Raw genomic sequence first — 19,293 nt, forward strand, 5'->3', positions numbered from 1 at the left:
GAGCTGTGCGTCGTTCGGCTGTCGGCAATGGAATGAGCGAATCAGTAGAGGTTGTGTCCACGTGTCACGCTGTCCGAGTGGTAGGCATGATTGACCGATCGCAGTTATATATCCTGGTGGCCCAAGCATCCAATGTCATCTCCAATGAGCGGCGTACCGTCGTCCGGGTCGGGAATTGAGCGGTAGGCTGAAAACAAGCTAGGCGCCAGCATAACGTGATAAATAATAAAAAAAAAGTCTAACGATTACTAAGCCTAGACAAAGTACAGAAGATACAGTACATGAAACAATGCAATTACCATAGCCTAATAACCACAATCCAGGCGGGGCAGCCTATGTAATAAACGGGAGTGAAGGCAGTGCCCAGCAGCGGGACAGGACGCTGTGGCCCGTCAGTTCGCCCAATTCGGATCGACTAATGATGAGTGGTGTAAGCCTACTGAAAGGATGCGTGCGACAAATGCGTTGCTCGCGGTTGTGTCACGTACGGAGGACAATCTCGTGACACGAGTTGAACAGGGTATTACGCGTTGAATTAAACATGAAGATGACCTTAACGACGATTCGAATTAGCGCGTGCAATTGTAACTGTGGTAGTCATGCTATAATGAGGCATGTTTTTTTGAAGGTATAGTGCTATGCCGACCGGTATCGTAAAGAAGCGGCCACTGCATGTATAATGCGTATACGCAGTGTTGTCAGTGGTAGAGGAACCCATCCATCACACCTGTTCGCGAAATGGGGGTGCAACGGTGAACATTCTTATCGGTCGATAAATGAACATTATATTAACCGGTACACGATACATAGTCAAAGATTCGGATGTGAGTCTAACTGTACCAAATCCTTCTCCAGACTTCATGCGACCCCGATCGCTCGGGGTCACACGTGCGCGCAGAAATCTGAAGACGTCCTCGGAGCCGAACTCAGGGGCAACATGTGACGGTGTGGCTGTGTCGTGCCTGGAGCAGTAGATAGCTGACTGGCGACTGGCTGGCTGTCTTTAGGTTGGCGACTTCTTAACTCACAGTTTCACTCGGTACGGATGTATTGCAGCAGAGATACGTTAGGCGCTGAGGTGAATCTCAGATCTCAAGGGCCGTCACAGAGAAACGTGGGTTTATATACCCGAAAATGCGTAACAATGAATGCGATTGTAATGCGTTAGCCAATGAGAGCGGGTTGGTAAAGTTCTAGTGACAGGAAAAAGGCAGTACTCTAGCTAGGACTATGTTTGGCGTAACAATGCTTACAAAGCTTGCGCAACACTAGCACAGATAGTAGAGTTCTACAAGTTGTCATGATATACTAAAATCCTAATACAAGCAAAGTATATTTCCTTCATAACGGATGCCTGACGTTAGCTAGGGACATTGGGTTAAAAGGACCAGCGGTTCGCTACACCGCTCAGAGCTCAAAATACCGTTTTTCTCTCCACATTGCCAGGTGGATGACTAAAAAAAAAAAAAAAAAAAAAGTCATCTTTTCGCTCAGAGCTAAAATCACCGTTTTTCACTCCGAAATACCCGCCGGAGCTTCACTTCTGTGCTGATATGCGGCTTATCACTCGCCATTTGCTCTAAAACTGTCTAAATTTTCAAAAAAGAGGACAAAATCTCAAAAAAGAGGACAAAAGGGCGTCCTCCGAGGACACTTTCAAAAAAGTCAAAAAAGAGGACAAATCCTCTTTAAAGAGGACGTATGGTAAGCCTAGTACAGTGTACATGCCTCCTCTTTACATCGCCTAGGCCAAGGTGGGTGTCTGATTCCATAGACAACTCCTAGTCGCTTCGAGATCTTCCTGTCTTTTCATTGTATCGCATTTTTGTGGTGTATTGAACTGATAAAATTGCTAATAAACCAATGATGATGATGATGATAGTTGCAATCGATTCGATTTTTTTTTTCTTTATCGGATTTATCATTGTTCCTGCAGGCTTTCTGTGCTGTCACGGGCCGTAGTTTGCCCGCCTTTGCACAAGACCTTGCTGTGATCCTCATTTACAGTTTACAACAGCTCACGGACCTCCATTATTATATTGTAACTCCTATCAGTCATCCATAAATGTAAAGTCGTGCGGAATTTGGTTCCAACTTATTATCATACTTAATGCGACTGATCAATATTTACCCAGCTCCTGAAACGGCGTCGCTATGCTAAGAATAAATACCTTGAACACGACCGAAAGCAAGCATCCAAAAACGAACAAACGATACACACGTCCTGGTTGATGAGTGGTGACGTTTCGGTAAGCGTAAAAGTTTTGGCGGGAAATTGCCAAGTCGTGTGCATCGATATGTAGCTATAGTTTTGCGCAGTTGAGTGATTTCTGCAGACGAAGCTATTTTTTGCGGCAAATTGCTCGCTCGATGGTTTCGAGAGCTCGCGCGATCGCTTTGTCCGATTTTCCAGATTACGCGTCTATTATCGTCCATCGCCCGCGCGTTTCGAGACAATCTGTTATTAAAATTTTATTTGGGTCGGAGAGATTGTTTCGCGTGTTTTACAAGGTACAACGTGTTATATAGAAATTAAAATTTTATTTGAGCATGGGAATTTACTTCACGAGTTTTTACAAGCGCCGTGACATCTAGGAATTGAAATTTTATTTGGATCAGAGAGTTTTCATCGCGTATTTTTGCAAGGTACGCCGTGGTATCTAGGAACGTTACCGTGCCAGGCGACTAGACTAGTGATTATTGTTTCCTGTATATGCGATTTGTTGAGATCAATCCTTATTTTGCAAGTTTGACAGGTTTAAAAGTCTAGCGCTCATCGTAGGCCTTGTAAAGTGCGCAATTAGGTCGACATTGGTCATTGCTTCCTTTTGCTGCTAGATTAGCTCAAAGGTAGAGCATACGCACTTGAATGCGAGGATACCGGAAGTTGATGTCATGCCGAACTTACATCTATCAGGCGGTCATTTTATGCGTGTGAACTTGAACAATAGTGGTTCGGACTCGCTGAACTGGTTTGATGAGCCGTCAGTTTATTTGCTCAATGACATCTGTGCACTCAGATAGCCGGAATGTACCTGCGTGACTTGAGGAGTGAGACCGACCTCCCTAGTATTAGTAATTTATGATCGGGAGTTTCTCGGTAGTGTAGTAGCTGTTATTGCCAGTTCTGCATGGAGTCACCAAGAAAGTTCACATAAACTCGGCCCAATATATTAGTCCCCGCATGTGTTTTGATGATGTAGTCATAATTGATATATTTATACACCACGCTTGTGGTGTGGTAGGTCGTGCAGGATTGATATATTAGCAACCTTTATCATGTTATTAGTATCAGTTTCCAAACAACCATGTTAATCGAGTTGTGGATCATGGTTCATTGCTTTTATATAGCTTTTACAGTTGCAATATTGTCAGTACTCAAGGAATCCTGTATTGGTATCAACAACGTATCCATTTTCTTTTATCAAGTGTCTGTTTGTATAGTATTCAGTTGTTGTCTTAGTCTGTGATCTGTTTAAATAATGAAATTATAGTGCTAACGCATCTTCATCGGTAGCTGAGAAAATGCATCGCAATGAGATTGATTTGGATGTAGAACGAGAATGCCGAAAAAAAGGTATTCTCTCAAGGCGTGTGTCCTGCCCCTGCATCTACCTCGTCCTGCTGGTGTTTTTTCTGATACTCATGATCATCGGCGGGGTCATGGTCTATCTGACGCTGTCCAAAGAGATCGCGGACATTAAGGTGCGACTGGAAGAATCGCAGGTGTCCAACGACCAGGCCCTAGGTACCACGTCCGTAGCTTTGGCTGAAAGGTTTGCCATTTCTGCAAGTAGAAATGCACAGGTAACTTTTGCAAAACTGAGTTTAGTATGCTGTAGGCCCTGGTTTGTCATGCGGAATTTTTTGTGGACTCAATTTGACTCGAGCCGTTTTCTTTAAAATGCAAAATGACTCGACTCAACTTGAGCTGCTTTGTGTATTGACTCGATTTGTACCCGAGTCATAGCGCTTATTAGTTGAGACATTTTACATGACTTGATTCAAGTCTCGTGTATTAGGGCAGATACTTGAAAATAGGCCCAGGAACTGCCTTTTATCTGTTTAAATAAACATTTTAAGAGTGAGTTGAACAAGACTTCAACTCGAGTCTCAACACTAGGACTCAGACTTGACGCGAGTCAAAACTATAAAAGTAAGATTAACTTGTGACTTGGTTACAACCCTGATTGGATCCTTGATCTTCCCATTGCCCAATTGTACGTCTTGTGTTGATTTGATTTGATATCACAGAATTTGATCACTATTTCAGAACAGTGAGAAAAATGCTGGCACTTGTAGGTCTACTGTGAAGTCAAAATGCAAATACTAGCCATAATCGCTTCCTGCCAAATCCTATAACAAACACAATACTTTCACAAATGTTGCTTCATATGTTGGCAACATACCTCAATTGCCATTAAGCCCATTAATCACAGCATTTGGATTAAACAACAGAATTGTTAGTAAAAACGCCATTTCTGTAAATTACACAGACTGACATAAGTCATTAAAACACATGATATGTACCTGGTGCCGAATAAGCCAATGTTTTATTTACTTTGTTTTCCAAGCATAATTATCTTTGCGATGGTATAAATTGTACTAAATCGGTGTCTTTCTCCTGAATACTAGGAATCAAATTAGTGAAGTACTCAGTTCAGCACGTTGATAAATTTTATTGTGTAGACGAGTAGGTAGGATTTTTGCATCGTCAATATTATATCACTCAAGCACTCACTTCAGTATTATACCACTCACCATACTCAGCATGGGAGGCGCTGTGCCATGAAAATATGACTAGTTAATGCATCTATGTTCTTGCTGATCAATAAAGGCTGAAAATAGTCTCTTTATGTATGGTGATGTTCAGTAGCCTAGTCTTTCTGACACATAGATCCTTGGTCTTATTATGAGTTAAACTTTACTGAGTAACTCCAAAACATTCTATCCTCCTTAAGGAATTTTTGCCAGATTTGCATACATTGTTGTTAGTACTAATACTTAGACAGGCATATTATATTTATCAGGCCTGCTCTATTATTTGCAGTGTTATGAAAGCTGTGATTTTGCACTAATATGTTATGGCAAGATAGCTTTTGAATATGTAGCTATGGCAATTTGGTTCAACAATCATACTAGTATATTCAAATACTGATGTTAGTAAGTGTACTAATATTTGTATTGTTATGTTACTTTAACTAGGTATGTTTTTTGGTTATAATAATACTTCCATTAATACTGTGTTGTGTTAGCACAACAGGATGAGCCACTGGAAATAAAAGTCTAGAGGAGCTTTTTACCTTGAAAATCACAGAATTGCTTGAGAATCCGTGTTGAATTCACTTTTTAAACATACACTGATGTGCTCCATATGCCCATTAGGTAATTTTACCAGGACATTCAAACACTAGTGTACAAACAGTGATATTGATAGGAGTAGGCTACGGTGTTTACCAGAGGTGGAAGTGGTACCATATTCATTGTTACTACCCAAGTGGAAGTAGTGTATAGCATTCTAGGCTTAGTTTTGGTCAAAAAGCTGATTCCCATAAAGTAGAATTGAAGCTAGTCTAAAAACATAAGCACTGGATTCACTAGTAGGCCTACAAGTAGGCAAAATCTATTTTAACACATTTAATTAGAAGTATTTTGCTATTGATCATTTATTGTCCTTGATGATACTTGTACTACTATAAATACTGTGTTGTATTAGTAAAATAAGATCATGTTTCAGTGACTAGAAATATAAGTCTTAGTGGGACTTTTTGCCTCAAAAACCGTATAACGGCTTGCAAGTATTTGTTGAATTAAATTTTTAAACAAAACATTGATGCCATCCATACTAAAATTTGAGATTTGATCCTCCCGTTCCTGGGGAAATTTTCCTTTTTAGATGTTTTTCATTGCTTTGTTGTTCCAGACAGGAGCCATTGCCGATCATGAATCACACTTGCGTTCCGGGTCTCGGAAACTTATTCAACACCATCCGCGTTGTATGTTTTATTACTCATTTGATTCAACTAGCTTGTAAAAATTTGATTGACTGTGTCGCTCAGATATTGCTGGACCTCCAGGGAGAGACGGCAGAGATGGTAGAGACGGACCAGCCGGACCGCCAGGCGAACGAGGCCCACCCGGTGATAAAGGAGATGCTATGCCAGGTCCGGCCGGCATTCCTGGACCGGCTGGACCACCAGGAGAGCGGGGACCCGCCGGACCGCGTGGACCTTCGGTACAAATTGATAGCTTGTTTTCTCACCTACTCAAATCTTTTATAGCTCACATAAATTTTATCGCGGTAAAGTCACATCGTAGTGAGAGATTGGTGCCGCGTTGCGATATCGCTATTCGTACGTGTAATTTGTTTTTAGACATGATATATCGGATATTTTATGGTCGGTGCTAACGTAGTGCCGTCGCTGAATAGCTACATTGTGCTATTGTTTGCACTGCTGGGTTACCTGTTGGGTTGTGAGTTTTAAAGTATATTTTATTTGCCCACTGTTCACACTGTCACCCTTTTATATTTGCTGGCTTGAATATGGCGATACTTCTCAACTCATTATCCCTCAGGTATATTCACGGCGGTTCATATTAGTTACGGTACATGTCAAAAATCCAATGCCAAACCAATCGAATTTGTCAATTTATAACAAACGGAGCAGATGTGTTTTGGAGTTCTTGATAACATCTCTATGGATTCACAGATAAATTACCAGAGTCTCTTGCTGTGTGTAATTGGGCTGCACTTGTGTGGGTATGACGGTTAACCTTTGTAATGTTCTGGTATAAATGTAATTTCATGCCTGTGACGTCAAATTTGGTGATACGATTGTTGATATATAATGTTCTTTCCAATTTTCTACTAGCCCTAGACGAAGACCATTGACGAGTGTCAGCCGAAAATATTCGGGTATATTTCAATATGAATAGACTATGCAATCTTATCTGGAGAAGCCCTATAAAAATGTAATATACTTGTATTAGCATATAGCATGGTTCAAATCATGAATTTAATGAAGACTGGTGTCGAACTTCTACTGAAGTTTCTGTAATAATTAACTCTGGCGTAGTCCGGTGCTAGTATGGCTTCAGAATTCAGCGAGACATTCTCTGATAATTTACGATTCAAATTTACTGCCTGGCGCCACAAAGCAGGCTGTTGTCTTGTGAAGCAGAACTCCTTTTGCTACCAGCCACGATTGCTTCCTGAATGTGTTGTGCAGCAAATCTTGCGGTGCATTGTGAAAACGTGGTTTGTCAAATCGTATAGTTATGTAAAAGACGTATCCTATCACATGTTGCCTTGTAAACTGGTAAATCCTTGACATGACATGCCATCGGGCTGAGACTTGCTAGTAAAACGTATCTCCCTTTTTTTCTCAGTTCAAGTTGAGTTTTATGCATGTTAGCGGCGATGGGTCGCCGAGTGTGAGAGTCCGAAATAGTAAGTATTTACTGTATCTTGTATTCTTGCTGCATAGTAACGGTGGTCTGTCTGATGTAGACGGAGGAATTTTGCATCATTGGGTGAAAAAATCAAGCAGCAACGACACAAACTACAGAATTTACACGCACAACGGCACGTTTCAGGTTGAGACAAGCGGCGTTTATTTTGTGTACAGCCAGGTTGGTCTGCTTGAAAAGTCTTATGATCATCCGCCTCAGATTTGTTCAAACTACCAAGCTAGTTTGACGGTAAACTAGCTACTGGTTTTTAAGTAGTTCTGGATGCGCATTAACGGAAATTATACGCCGAACAACTAGAATAACACATGACTTGTATATAGGGATGGGCAAAATGATTTGAGTACGCAAATCTGAATCAATTCTAATGATTCTAGTCGAGTAGTGAGAGTGAGAGATGATACTTTCGAGTTCTGAAGTTATAATATCAACGAGAATTGAAGTCTCCCTTCCATTTTCCCTGGGTTGTAATCACTCGAGTCGCGATTTTTTGGTGACTCGACTCGAGTCAATTTGTTTAATGAAGTGACTTGTTATCGAGTCATCATGCATGACTCAAACCAAGTCATATTACTCGACACTACGACGGCCACGACAGACATTTCATTGTAACTTCGAAGAATAGTTAAGTTACCACATTATTGTTATTTCTCCTATTGGTCCTGCTACTTAGAAAATAGGGCCAGAAACTGCTAAGACAAAGAAAAATTACAATATTATGAACGCGAGCCATTCTATATCACTCGAGCAGAGCTGGACTCGAGTCATTGCGCAGGACTCGAACCAAGTCATATGACTCGAGACTCAGACGGCCAAGACCGACATTTTATTGTAATTTCGAAGAATAGTTAATTATCCACACTATATGGATTGCGTCTATTGGTACTGGTACTTGAAAATTAGACCAGAATCTACTAAAAGTGAAGAAAATCAATATTTTATAAATACGAACCATTCGACATCAATAAACAGAGTCATAAAAGTGGGTTTAACAAGACTTTAACTGGAAACTGAGCAGTCAACACAATGACTTGAACTCGGACTCGAGTCATAATACCATGACTCGGACTCGACCCTCTGCTCACTGACTTGGACTCGGACTCGAGTCATAATACCATGACTCGGATTTGGCCCTCTGCTACCTGACTTGGACTCGGACTCGACTTGGTGGTGAATTGAAAATGACTCGAGTCAAAACTATAAAAGTGAGATTGACCTGTGACTCGGAGCCCTGTGACTTGTTACCACCCTGGGCTCGCATTCATAATATCGTAGTTTTCCTCAATCGTAACAGTTTTTGACCCTGACAAAATTAAACTTCGTTTTTTCCTTCCATTTCCCAAGTATCGGGACTAATAGACGAAATCCCAATCATGTGGTGACTTTATGATACTTCGAAGTTACAATGAAATTTCTGTTTTGGCCCCCCCTTGTCTCGAGTCAAAAAGACTTGGTTCGAGTCATGCACAATGACTCGAGTGCAAGTCGAGTCCTTTTTAGGCATTTGAAAACTTGACTAAAGTCCATTCGTTACAGCCCTGGTCGAAATCACTCCCATTTCAAACTTGTACCGATTTTCATGTGGAAAGGCTGTCTGATTCCGATCAAATAAAAATTTACTTGCTCAAAATTGAATCTAGTCGTGTCACATATTTTAGTTGGTTGCATATTTTTAAATGTTGTTAGACCTAGTTTTAGTAGAACATTTTGAAAATTGGGTACTTTGTGCAAGTCTCGTCTGCCTATCATGTTTGATCAAACTCGTTCTGTTCAGCTGCTTTGCAAGAAAGGTGCCATCGACTCGACAGTGGAGCATGTTGTTATGATTAACGGACACACGTTCCTGAAATGTCGGAGAAGTACAAAGGTCAGCACATGCTACACTTCAGGTGAGCTCGACTGCGTCATAATTCAAGTGTAACGTTGCGCCCTACATGTTTTGTTTGATACTTGTATGCGCAAGGAATTTGCTCCTGAAGATTATTTTGAAATGTGATCCCGGGTATTATTTTACAGTGCTGCTTTTATTTTTACGTTTTATCGAGATATCCAACGCGCCAGGTCTTCTTTTGTTTCTCTTCTGACATGTTTACTAGGCTTATCTCGGATTTAATCTTTTAATGAGTGCAAATATTTATGTGGAGAAACCTTCGCTGATAACATGAAGTAGGTTCGTATACAAAATCAAATTTGATTTGTCTGATGAATCTGGAAAATCCACTAGCGCTAAGATCTCAATTGATACTACTTTAAATCTTGCCTGTTTGGCAGTATTTCTGGCCGCGTTGTGTACCATGTGCGTCTTGGGATGCTGTAATTATCTCGTGGTCTGTCCAAGATATTTAGAACTGAATAATATATTGATATAGAAATAAGCCCGGATATTTTCAGCTGTAATTGTCAGCAACTTGTAGAGAAGGGGAAACAACCTTGAAGCATTATTGTGTGTTTTATGTAAATTTTCTTCTAATATGCATTATTTGCTCGCTGGGAATTACTGACGTCTGATTATGCATATCTTACCCTTCAACAGCTGTAGCTGTGCAAACTGTACAGTGGTGTTGATATCTTTGAAAAGCGATCGAATTCATGGCATTTTAACAATCAAAGTGCATGTACCACATCACGCCTAATGTGTGCGTCAGTATGTAGTGCCATTACTAATCCTGCTAAGATTACTGACAACTGGAGAGTGCCTTTACTATAACACTGAGTAATCCTACTTATAGCGTATATGATTCACATGTATTTATGAAATAGTTCTATTTTTGGGTTATCTGATAAGAATTGGTCACGCTCAAATGAATTTTCTCTACCTTTGCAGAGCAACCATTCTCAACTTATATTATATCAATTTGAACAGTATCTCTGACTTGAGATACTGGTATCAGGAATGGTGATCCTTGAACTGGACATTATACGGCCATTACAGAATTGTGTGAAAATAGTTGGGCATCGACTATAGCGGTTGTTATCAATCTGTCTTATTCCGTACCCTTTCAAACGTGATCAAGGTGCCGTAACTAGCAATTACGATGATCGGTGCTTTTGTAAACACCGGAAAACTTGAAGAAGCAATACTGCAGTTAGATTTTAATATGAAATGGCGCCAAAATACATGTTATGGAATAAAATTGACACAAATTTGAAACAGACATGATCGGAGTCTTGTTTTCTTTTTTCCAACCAAAATTTCGAGGAATTAACGTGGGCAATGATTCGAATACAAAACATGTAGTTCTAAACTATTCAGGTCAGTGGAAATGACGTATCTGTGAAGCCCTGATCAACCTACAGCTTTGTCGTAAAGTTCAATGAAATAGGTACGGAAGAAAAAATACCAAATTATCATATTTTTTGCTGTCTCGAGAAAAGTACATATTTCAACTTTCCACATCATTCACACTGTTTTGATACTCGAATGCTGGGCTCAAAGCCTCAAACTGGATTCTGAATCACTCGGGTGGGGTGACTCGATTTTGCCTAGCCCTGACTGAATATTGTTAGTAAATTTTGACAATTAGGTCTACCGATGTAGTAACGGAGACGTCCACGTTTGATGACCAGCTAGGTCTTGAGTGCGTCTGTGTCTGAGTTTCACAACTAGAAGATTTCCAGCTTTTCCAAATCCGATCATACTTGGAACTGTTGCTACACAGTTAAATTAGAACTTGGGTTGCTGAATTTGCAAAAACTTGGAAAGTGAATCAAGTTCAGTTCATGTCAAATTAGAGTTCCCTCTCATTAACACGAGAATGGCAAATTATGCAGCGATGGCTAGAATTGGATTACCATCATTTTGTCCTAATTCAATTGGTCAAATAGAATGATGCAGTTGTCCAAATCTGATCTGTGTATTCTCTCACACGCAGGAGTGACCCGGCTGAACGCTCACGACAACCTGTGGATCAGCGTCACCTACCCGGACACAACCAGAGTGGATATGAGGGGGGACTCCTCCTTTTTCGGACTGGCGCTCTGGTCTCGGGAGGACGATCGGAGGATGTGATTTTCTTTTTTTCATTTTCTTTTCCACTCACTTTCAATACATCAGATTGCGGTCCCAACGTCACTGCCAAAGCAATATTTCCGAGGGTCTATTTTTTACTGCTAGCATGCTGCGGAATGGTCATTGATTGTTTTGTAGTAGTATTGCAATATTACCCAGATATTGATCTGTTCATAACCATAATTAGAGCCCATTTGATGCCGGATTTTTGTTATACTGCCAAACGTTGCTAAGTTGTATTTTCAAAGAATTTAGTGCAAAGAGCAGGGTTGTAATGACTCGAGTCATTTTCTCAAAATAAAGAAGTGACTCGACTCCAGTCAATCTGTGTATTGACTCGACTTTGACTAGAGTCATTGCGCATGACTCGAACCAAGTCATATGACTCGAGACTCAGACGGCCAAGACCGACATTTCATTGTAATTTCGAAGAATTGTGAAGTAACCACACTATTGGGATTTCGTCCATCGGTACTGGTACTTGAAAATGCGACCAGAAACTGGTAAAAGCGAGGAAAATAAGTATGTTATGAATGTGAACCGCTCGATATCACCAAACAGAGTTATTAAAAGTGGGTTTAACAAGTCTTTAATTGGAAACTGAGCAGTCAACACAATGACTTGAACTCCAACTCGAGTCATAATGCCACGACTCGGACTCGACCCTCTGCTCGCTGACTTGGACTCGGACTTGAGTCGGTGATGAATTGAAAATGACTCGACTTGACTCGATTCAAAACTATAAAAGTGAGATTGACTTGTGACTTGGCTGCAACCCTGTAGAAGAGTATCTTGAATTTCGCGCATGAATTGTCTTGAACGAGTTGAGAGCTGCTCTAAGCACTTGACTACACTTGAACTCCATATTAAGGCATGGTGCAGAAAACTATGTTTCAAATTTCTAAATTTATTTTAAATTCTATGTTTCGTATGTCTTATTAATGACCAAGTGTCCAACTTGTTGCAGTTTGCAATTGAGATATATAATTTTGATTTTGGCAGAACACCATTGTAATTGACACAGACCTCCGTTTCATAAACCGGTATAACAGCGCGTGCGGTTGATCAATGCACACTTGCACAGGCCTCGCGCATGCTGGCAGTATAAAAAGGCCTGATATTGCTGCAACCTAGTTAACACTGTGCTGGCTTCACTGCTTTGCTTGTTAGCAAATAAGCGGCAGTGATTTGAATTCCTATGTTATCATGCTATTCCTTTTTCTTGTTTTCTGCGCCTACAAACATATTGTATTGTTACGCTCGGGAAATGCCCATGACAAACACATATGCAGTGCCTTTGGATGACATTAATTGTGTTGAATGTGTCGGATAATTCGCCAAAAAGTTTGTGTTGTTGAACGTATCATCAAGTATTTTAGTTTAAAATCTTAATTTTTGCTTTTTGCGTCGTCGATTGCCGGAAATTAGATTCTATGAATTTCCCTGTCGCACAATTGATGTTTTTACAAGTTATTCAAACTATAAATCTCTGCCTAGTACATTCGAGTTGATGTACCCAGTTTGGGCAGGACTTATGATTAGCAATTTGTTCCTCAATGTTCTGTGTTTCCATGTACCTGTCCCGAATGATTGTTTTATTGTGTTTTTAGTCGATCTTTTGATAAATTGAAGCAATCCATGTAGTCCAGTCTCAATTTCAGAGATATCTCAATCCAAACCCAATTGCAATGAGCTCAGTACACAAAAAGTCCTCTTCCCCTTGGTAGATTATAAACCTCTTTTATCGATCAAGCCTTGTAATACATCATCAAACTGGCCATGATATTCAGAGGTAGTCACTAGCTATATAATAGTAGGGTCACTGTCACCATATTTTGGGATCTGGACCAGAGGTCAGTTGTGATTTGAAAATTTTGACTGGAAATACTTTTGTGTTGACTAAACAAGGGGTTAATTTTACAACTCGACTCACGGAAGACCCTCTCTAACGTAATTTTGGTTGTTGTTGACCTTATTTTTATTTCATTTTAAGTCGTCACTGCCGTCAAATTCCAGATTTCACGTCATTTATGGCGTTTTTTCGTTTTGCCAGTGCAAGCGCCTGGCTGTCGAAGCTAAAAACGAGGACGAATTGCGAAAAAGGATTGCATTCGGGCGTCCTCGGGGGAAATTTTTGATTTCTTAAAAAGGGATGCAAATCCTGAAGCATGACGTATGGTAACCCTATATAGTAGTCAGCTCCACAATTAGCGCTGTAAATTTATGCTTAATTACGAGCAGAAGTTGCTGACGAGTGTTAACCAAAAATCTTTGGGTTTATTTTGATATGAATATATTATTCAATTGTATATTGAAGTAGTTTGAAAAAGTAGATTTAGTCTGAGAACGCATGCTTTTAGGGGTTACTCGGAAGTGGGTAGTTTTGAAACTGCGAAATCGATCTTAGCGACTAACACAAACTGATAATGGACTCTGCAAATGAGTGCAATTTTCGAAGACATATTCAGTTTCCGTGATAAAGCTGTTATTTCAGCCTGTTTTTAACAATTCCATTGACTAAAGTCACACAAACATGTCTAAAAATGAATTTCAACTTTTCAGAATTAAAGTGTTTAAACTAAATTAAAATTACCGTACAAGTTGAAGTAGGCGAATCTTGCTTGAGTGCTCCGAAAAAGCACAAGTCCTTCATTGGTGACTACCTCTGAGACATCATGGCTCCTATGTATATTGTGAGATGTGCTTCCACCCACCGATGCCGGATCCAGACTTGTACGAACTACTGGATGTTCAAAATGCGTATCTAGAACTACTCACTTTTGAAAACTAGAACTATCAAACAAGCGTCAGTTGAACGTCAATGCACCAGATTGATAGTTTGTGCATGTGTGGTGGTATTGTGCGCGCAGTCCGTGATCGGTACCGTCCTATTTCTGCCCAGCTCAGAATCAATGGCCTCCCGTTACCTGAAACATGCCTTTGAAGCGCACTTTTGCCAATGTTTGTGTTGGTTGTGTGTCTACTATCTCGTGCCACTGTTTACCAGCGCCAATTTAAGTGTGTTCCTACCGATACTGTGTGTCGCCACTGCCAATGTATGGAAATTGTAGTGCCTATATTAGAGTCCGACCGATAGAGGAGTTCTGAGCCGATACAGATAAACTTTCACCGATATATTTGAAAAATCTAGCATCTAGCTTAGAAGGCACATTTCAAAAATTGCAATGATTTGAACAGCTTTACAGCCATTGCCGCGCTTGGCCATGAAATAAGCTACAGAGGCTGCGTCTAGATTAAAGTAAGCTATAAGAAATCGATCAATATACCCAGGCTGGTAGTCGCAGGTTATAACTCTCTTCCTATTGCCATGCTGTGACTAAAATTGGCGATAGTATTTACCTCTAACGGCCGATGCCGATATTTCGTCCAAAGCGTGATATCGATTCGATATCATCGGCAAAACGGTATAATCGGTCTGGCTCCTAGTATATATTGTGATGGCACCGCGTCGCCAAAATGTTTTATGCCTTTAAAATCGAATTGAAGTTCTTCGTTACCGACACATCTTGGTGTCGTACGTAGCGTTTGATGGTTCTTCGTGTTCTTCTCTTTTAAGATACCGAAATATCAGTCATATTCTCTGCCTTTCCGTTGAAATTCGTTTAGCCCAATTTTGTAATGACTGCCATACATCAAACAGCTTCCGATCAAGTGCACCGCCCTCGCGTGGTAATAGCGAATTTCTACTGCCCTATTTCAGACAAGTCGCCCGTACATTCTTGGATGCATATACTAGTGGCCACTGTGACATGGAACTTGGTGCTCGAGGCTACTGCATTTTACTATTTCGTTTTGTAGCGCGAGTGAGCGTTTCGTTTTCTTGTGCCAATCGTGAATTTTGTTTCATACTTTTTGCTAACTCGTCCGAATTTCCGGTCTCTTCGCGATCGCGTTGGGTTTTTGATTTTATCCTCCATTTTTATCAATAAAATATCACGTTGATTATTCGGCTGTTTCATTGATATTTTATCGGATCAAAACAACGGACGTTCGCGATGTAGTGAAAAGATGGTAGTCTTGCAGTCTTTTAATCAGACACCCACATTGGCATACAGTATGTAAATATGAGACATGCACTGCACAGTGCTCAATGCATATTGCACCCTGGATGGCATATAAGGGCATGCGACAAAAATGAAGTGGTATTTGTCGATAGGCGCGGTTGATATTTCATATCATGGTCAGGTTATCTTGAGTACTGGCTGGTATTGCATTTCGACTTGAATGTGGACAATCTATTGGACAGGGTTGTAACCAAGTCACAAGGCTCCGAGTCATAAGTCAATCTCACTTTTATAGTTTTGACTCGAGTCAAGTCGAGTCATTTTCAATTCTCACCCAGTCCAAGTCATCGTGCAGAGGTTCGAGTCCAAGTCATTCTGTTAACTGCTCAGTTTCCAGTGAAAATCTTGCTAAACCCACTTTTATAACTATGTTTGGTGATATCAAATGGTTTGCTTTATAAGATACTAATTTTCCTCACTTTAAGCAGTTTCTGGTCGCATTTCCAAGTACTAGTACCAATAGACGATGTGCTAATAGGGTAGTTATGTTACTATTCTTCGAAATTACAATGAAATGTCGGTCTCGGCCGTTTGAGTCTCGAGTAGGGATGGTGTGAACCTCTGAAAGGTTCAGGTTCGTGTGAACGCGAACCTTTTTGAAAGGTTCTGTGTGAACACGAACGTGAACCTCGTGACGTCATATTGATAATTTCAACCCTACATTTCAGTGAAGTGGTCGCCTATATTGACGTACACGATACCTAGCGACGACTCGGGCCTCATAATTCCACATTGCTGAAATACATTTTGACGTTTTAAACTTCGCCAAATGTATCAACCGGGGCAATCAAATGATATAATAACCCCACAAAACCATATCTTCCGTCGCTTTGCCAACAATTTCGACGAGGACTTGCAAGGGAATATAAGCTTACGCCTTAACTGTAAAGGCCAGACCGGACAATGTATTCGGCGTCTGAGTATTGCTACGTTGATATTGAGCAGAGTGTAAAACGGGTTTCTATACTTGCTACCGATATCACCCCAATAACAAGTTATACAGCAGTGGCCAACACCCCAGTAGCACGGATTTGGTTTTTATGATACAATGAACATATGAAGATTGACATTGTACTCTTGCTGGATTTTTTATTTATATCAGATAACGATATCAAGTTCATTGATTGGTTGAATAAGCATCATTCACTGACTACATGTATAGCGTATTTGCTCTTGATGTTGTGTGATTGCGGGTCAAGCTCAAAGCAGAGAGTCACTAAATATTCACAAACGGAAAGCTGGATATTTCGAGCAAACATTTGTAACAAAGCTAGTAAAATTTTTGAGATTGTCAAGGTGTATGGTCGTTTAGAGTTTATTTTTTATGCTGCCAGCGCCATGCATAGAGTGGCCCGCAATTGAAATGCAGCAAATTTCAACCAAAGATATTATATTGAAGTCAATATCAAGGACAGGAATATCAAGGACAGGAATATTGTAATATAAGAAAAAGGTTCACAGTGCAGAACCTACCAAGGTTCGTTTGTGGACGTGAACCCACTGGCGTAGCAGCATGTGCTGCCGCCCCTGGCTCTCGCTTAAAATTCCGCCCCCCCTCTAAGTTTCGACATAGATTCATGTTCAAGCAATCTTTCAATGAAAATTATTAGAAATTTTATAACGCGTCTCAGCCTCATCCTCACCGTTCCAACGTTAATAAGGCCAAAAATGATAAAGACAAGGAATAGCGAACGAATGTATTTCTGTCAATCTGTCAATCGGACAATTATTACCAACTTAAACAGTTCCTAGGACCGGTTTACCTTCACAGCTATATCTCGGTCTGACCGCTATATCAAATCGTGACCCATGGGCAACTTAGTTGTCACACTTGAATTCCCGGACAAGCCTCCTGCTGAGACAACTAAAAGCAGCATAATTGGTCATGGTCATGGCCATGGCCATCCTATAGTTGGCCAGGCCCGCCGAGCGCTCAAATTTTACAATACTGATCTTAATCGAACAAGTGATTTGTGGTACAGAACTTCAGAATAACGCGAAACAATAACTTCATATTGTTAATTTATTCGCTAAAAGCTTTTCGACTAACTCTCATCAGTAGCGAACGTTAGTGATGGGGTGAATCAAATTCGAAATGTAAGAACTATTTTGTCTGTATGACGTAATAATAACAAAAACAAACAACTAGTAGACGGGCTAGATACGGTAGTAACGGTACAAAACAAACGTTAACGAGTACATATTCGGTTACAAATAACCGAAAACACAACACATAACATTAATGAAATATTCCAAGAGTGTAGAGGCGTTCCTTCTGGCGACAGAGAATCGGCTTTCGTAGCTTTATGATCGTAGATTCCAGGACCTTTAAATGAAAAAGAGAACGGCCACGAGCAAGTATAGAAAATTGACTGTCATTGTAATGATCAGCACATTCTGGATGGGATAAGAGATGCTGTCCAATAGCCGAATTACAAGCAGTAACTTGATCATAATCACGCAGTGTGTCAACAGACTGCGATGGAGGAGTTGGAGAAACATTATTTATTCTAATTTGCCGTGGGACATGCTGGCGAATTCTTTGCTGCAAGCGCTGAGACGTGCGACCTACATACCGACTGTCACATCGGCACGTGTATTCATATATTATGTTGCTTTGATTTGTCGCAGGTAGCACATCCTTTTGCGTTGCAGGCATCAGAGATTTCGTCATGAAGATTATCTGAGGTTCTACTTGTGAAAAACAATGGCTCACTGACGATTTAATTTGTTTTTCAAACCTGTTGGACACTTTCCCAATCCAAGGAAGATGCAAATAAACAGGACATTTTCTAGGTCCAAACGGTTTAACTTTTCTGAAATCTGTGAGTTTACGATCTATGGTCATTTTAATGATATGATCAGGATAACCATTTGACTGAAAGATTGACCGAATGTTCTCCAATTCAGAATCAAGTTTGACTTTACTACAAATCATCAGAGCCCTGTGTACCAGAGTTCTTATCAAATTTACTTTACGTTTTACTGGACAGAAAGAATCCCACGAAATGTATTGCCCACTGAATGTAGGCTTACGGTAAACTGATGTAACAAAATTAGCACCCGTCTTTTCCACTACAACATCAAGGAATGCTAATGAATTATTAACCTCTTTTTCCATGGTGAATTTCAGTGATGGGTGAAGACCATTCAATTTGCTCAGAAACAAATCACACTGGGATTCATTTTCAAATATGGCGAACGTGTCATCAACATATCTTTGATACATTAAAGGTCGATCAATATCTTCGAATAACCGTTTTTCGTAATACCCCACAAAAATGTTAGCCAGAATGGGACCAAGCGGCGATCCCATTGCAACACCATCGATCTGTGTATATATGGTGTTATTGAAACTAAATTCGACATCACAAGTGATCAATCGCATTAATTTAACAAAAGAAGACCTTGAGAATGGAGGAGATGGAAGGACACCACCATAGAGTTCATTGGCACAAATCTCTATAGTCTCTTGAACTGGCACATTCGTGAATAAACTAGATATATCAAACGAACACATAGAGATTTCGGACTCATCGAGATCAACATTACGAATGGTATCAGCAAATGTGAACGAGTCACGAATGCAGTTACCACCATAGACCAAACTCACCGGCTCAAGATATCTCGCAATCCACTTCGCGACTTTGTGATACGCTGATCCAACCATCGATAGTATAGGACGTAAGGGTACATTCGATTTATGGGTCTTCGGAAGACCATACATAC

General features: G+C 40.4%; 2 protein-coding genes across 3 annotated transcripts in view; both read left to right on the forward strand.

The window, feature by feature from the left end:
• LOC145449566 (guanine nucleotide exchange factor subunit RIC1-like) overlaps positions 1–19,293 on the forward strand; it is a 243,314-nt gene that overhangs the window by 91,665 nt on the left and 132,356 nt on the right. The window lies entirely within an intron of this gene.
• Positions 2,409–15,445, forward strand: LOC145449574 (uncharacterized). Its single transcript, XM_080327967.1, has 7 exons — positions 2,409–3,807; positions 5,924–5,996; positions 6,060–6,235; positions 7,390–7,450; positions 7,511–7,632; positions 9,245–9,359; positions 11,343–15,445. Exons 1-7 carry the CDS (start codon positions 3,526–3,528, stop codon positions 11,477–11,479), a joined length of 966 nt encoding a protein of 321 aa, XP_080184093.1. The 5' UTR covers positions 2,409–3,525; the 3' UTR covers positions 11,480–15,445.

The sequence above is a fragment of the Botryllus schlosseri genome, chromosome 11, assembly GCF_051294905.1.
Source record: "Botryllus schlosseri isolate E-star chromosome 11, Bs_hap1, whole genome shotgun sequence".
NCBI lineage: Eukaryota > Metazoa > Chordata > Ascidiacea > Stolidobranchia > Styelidae > Botryllus > Botryllus schlosseri.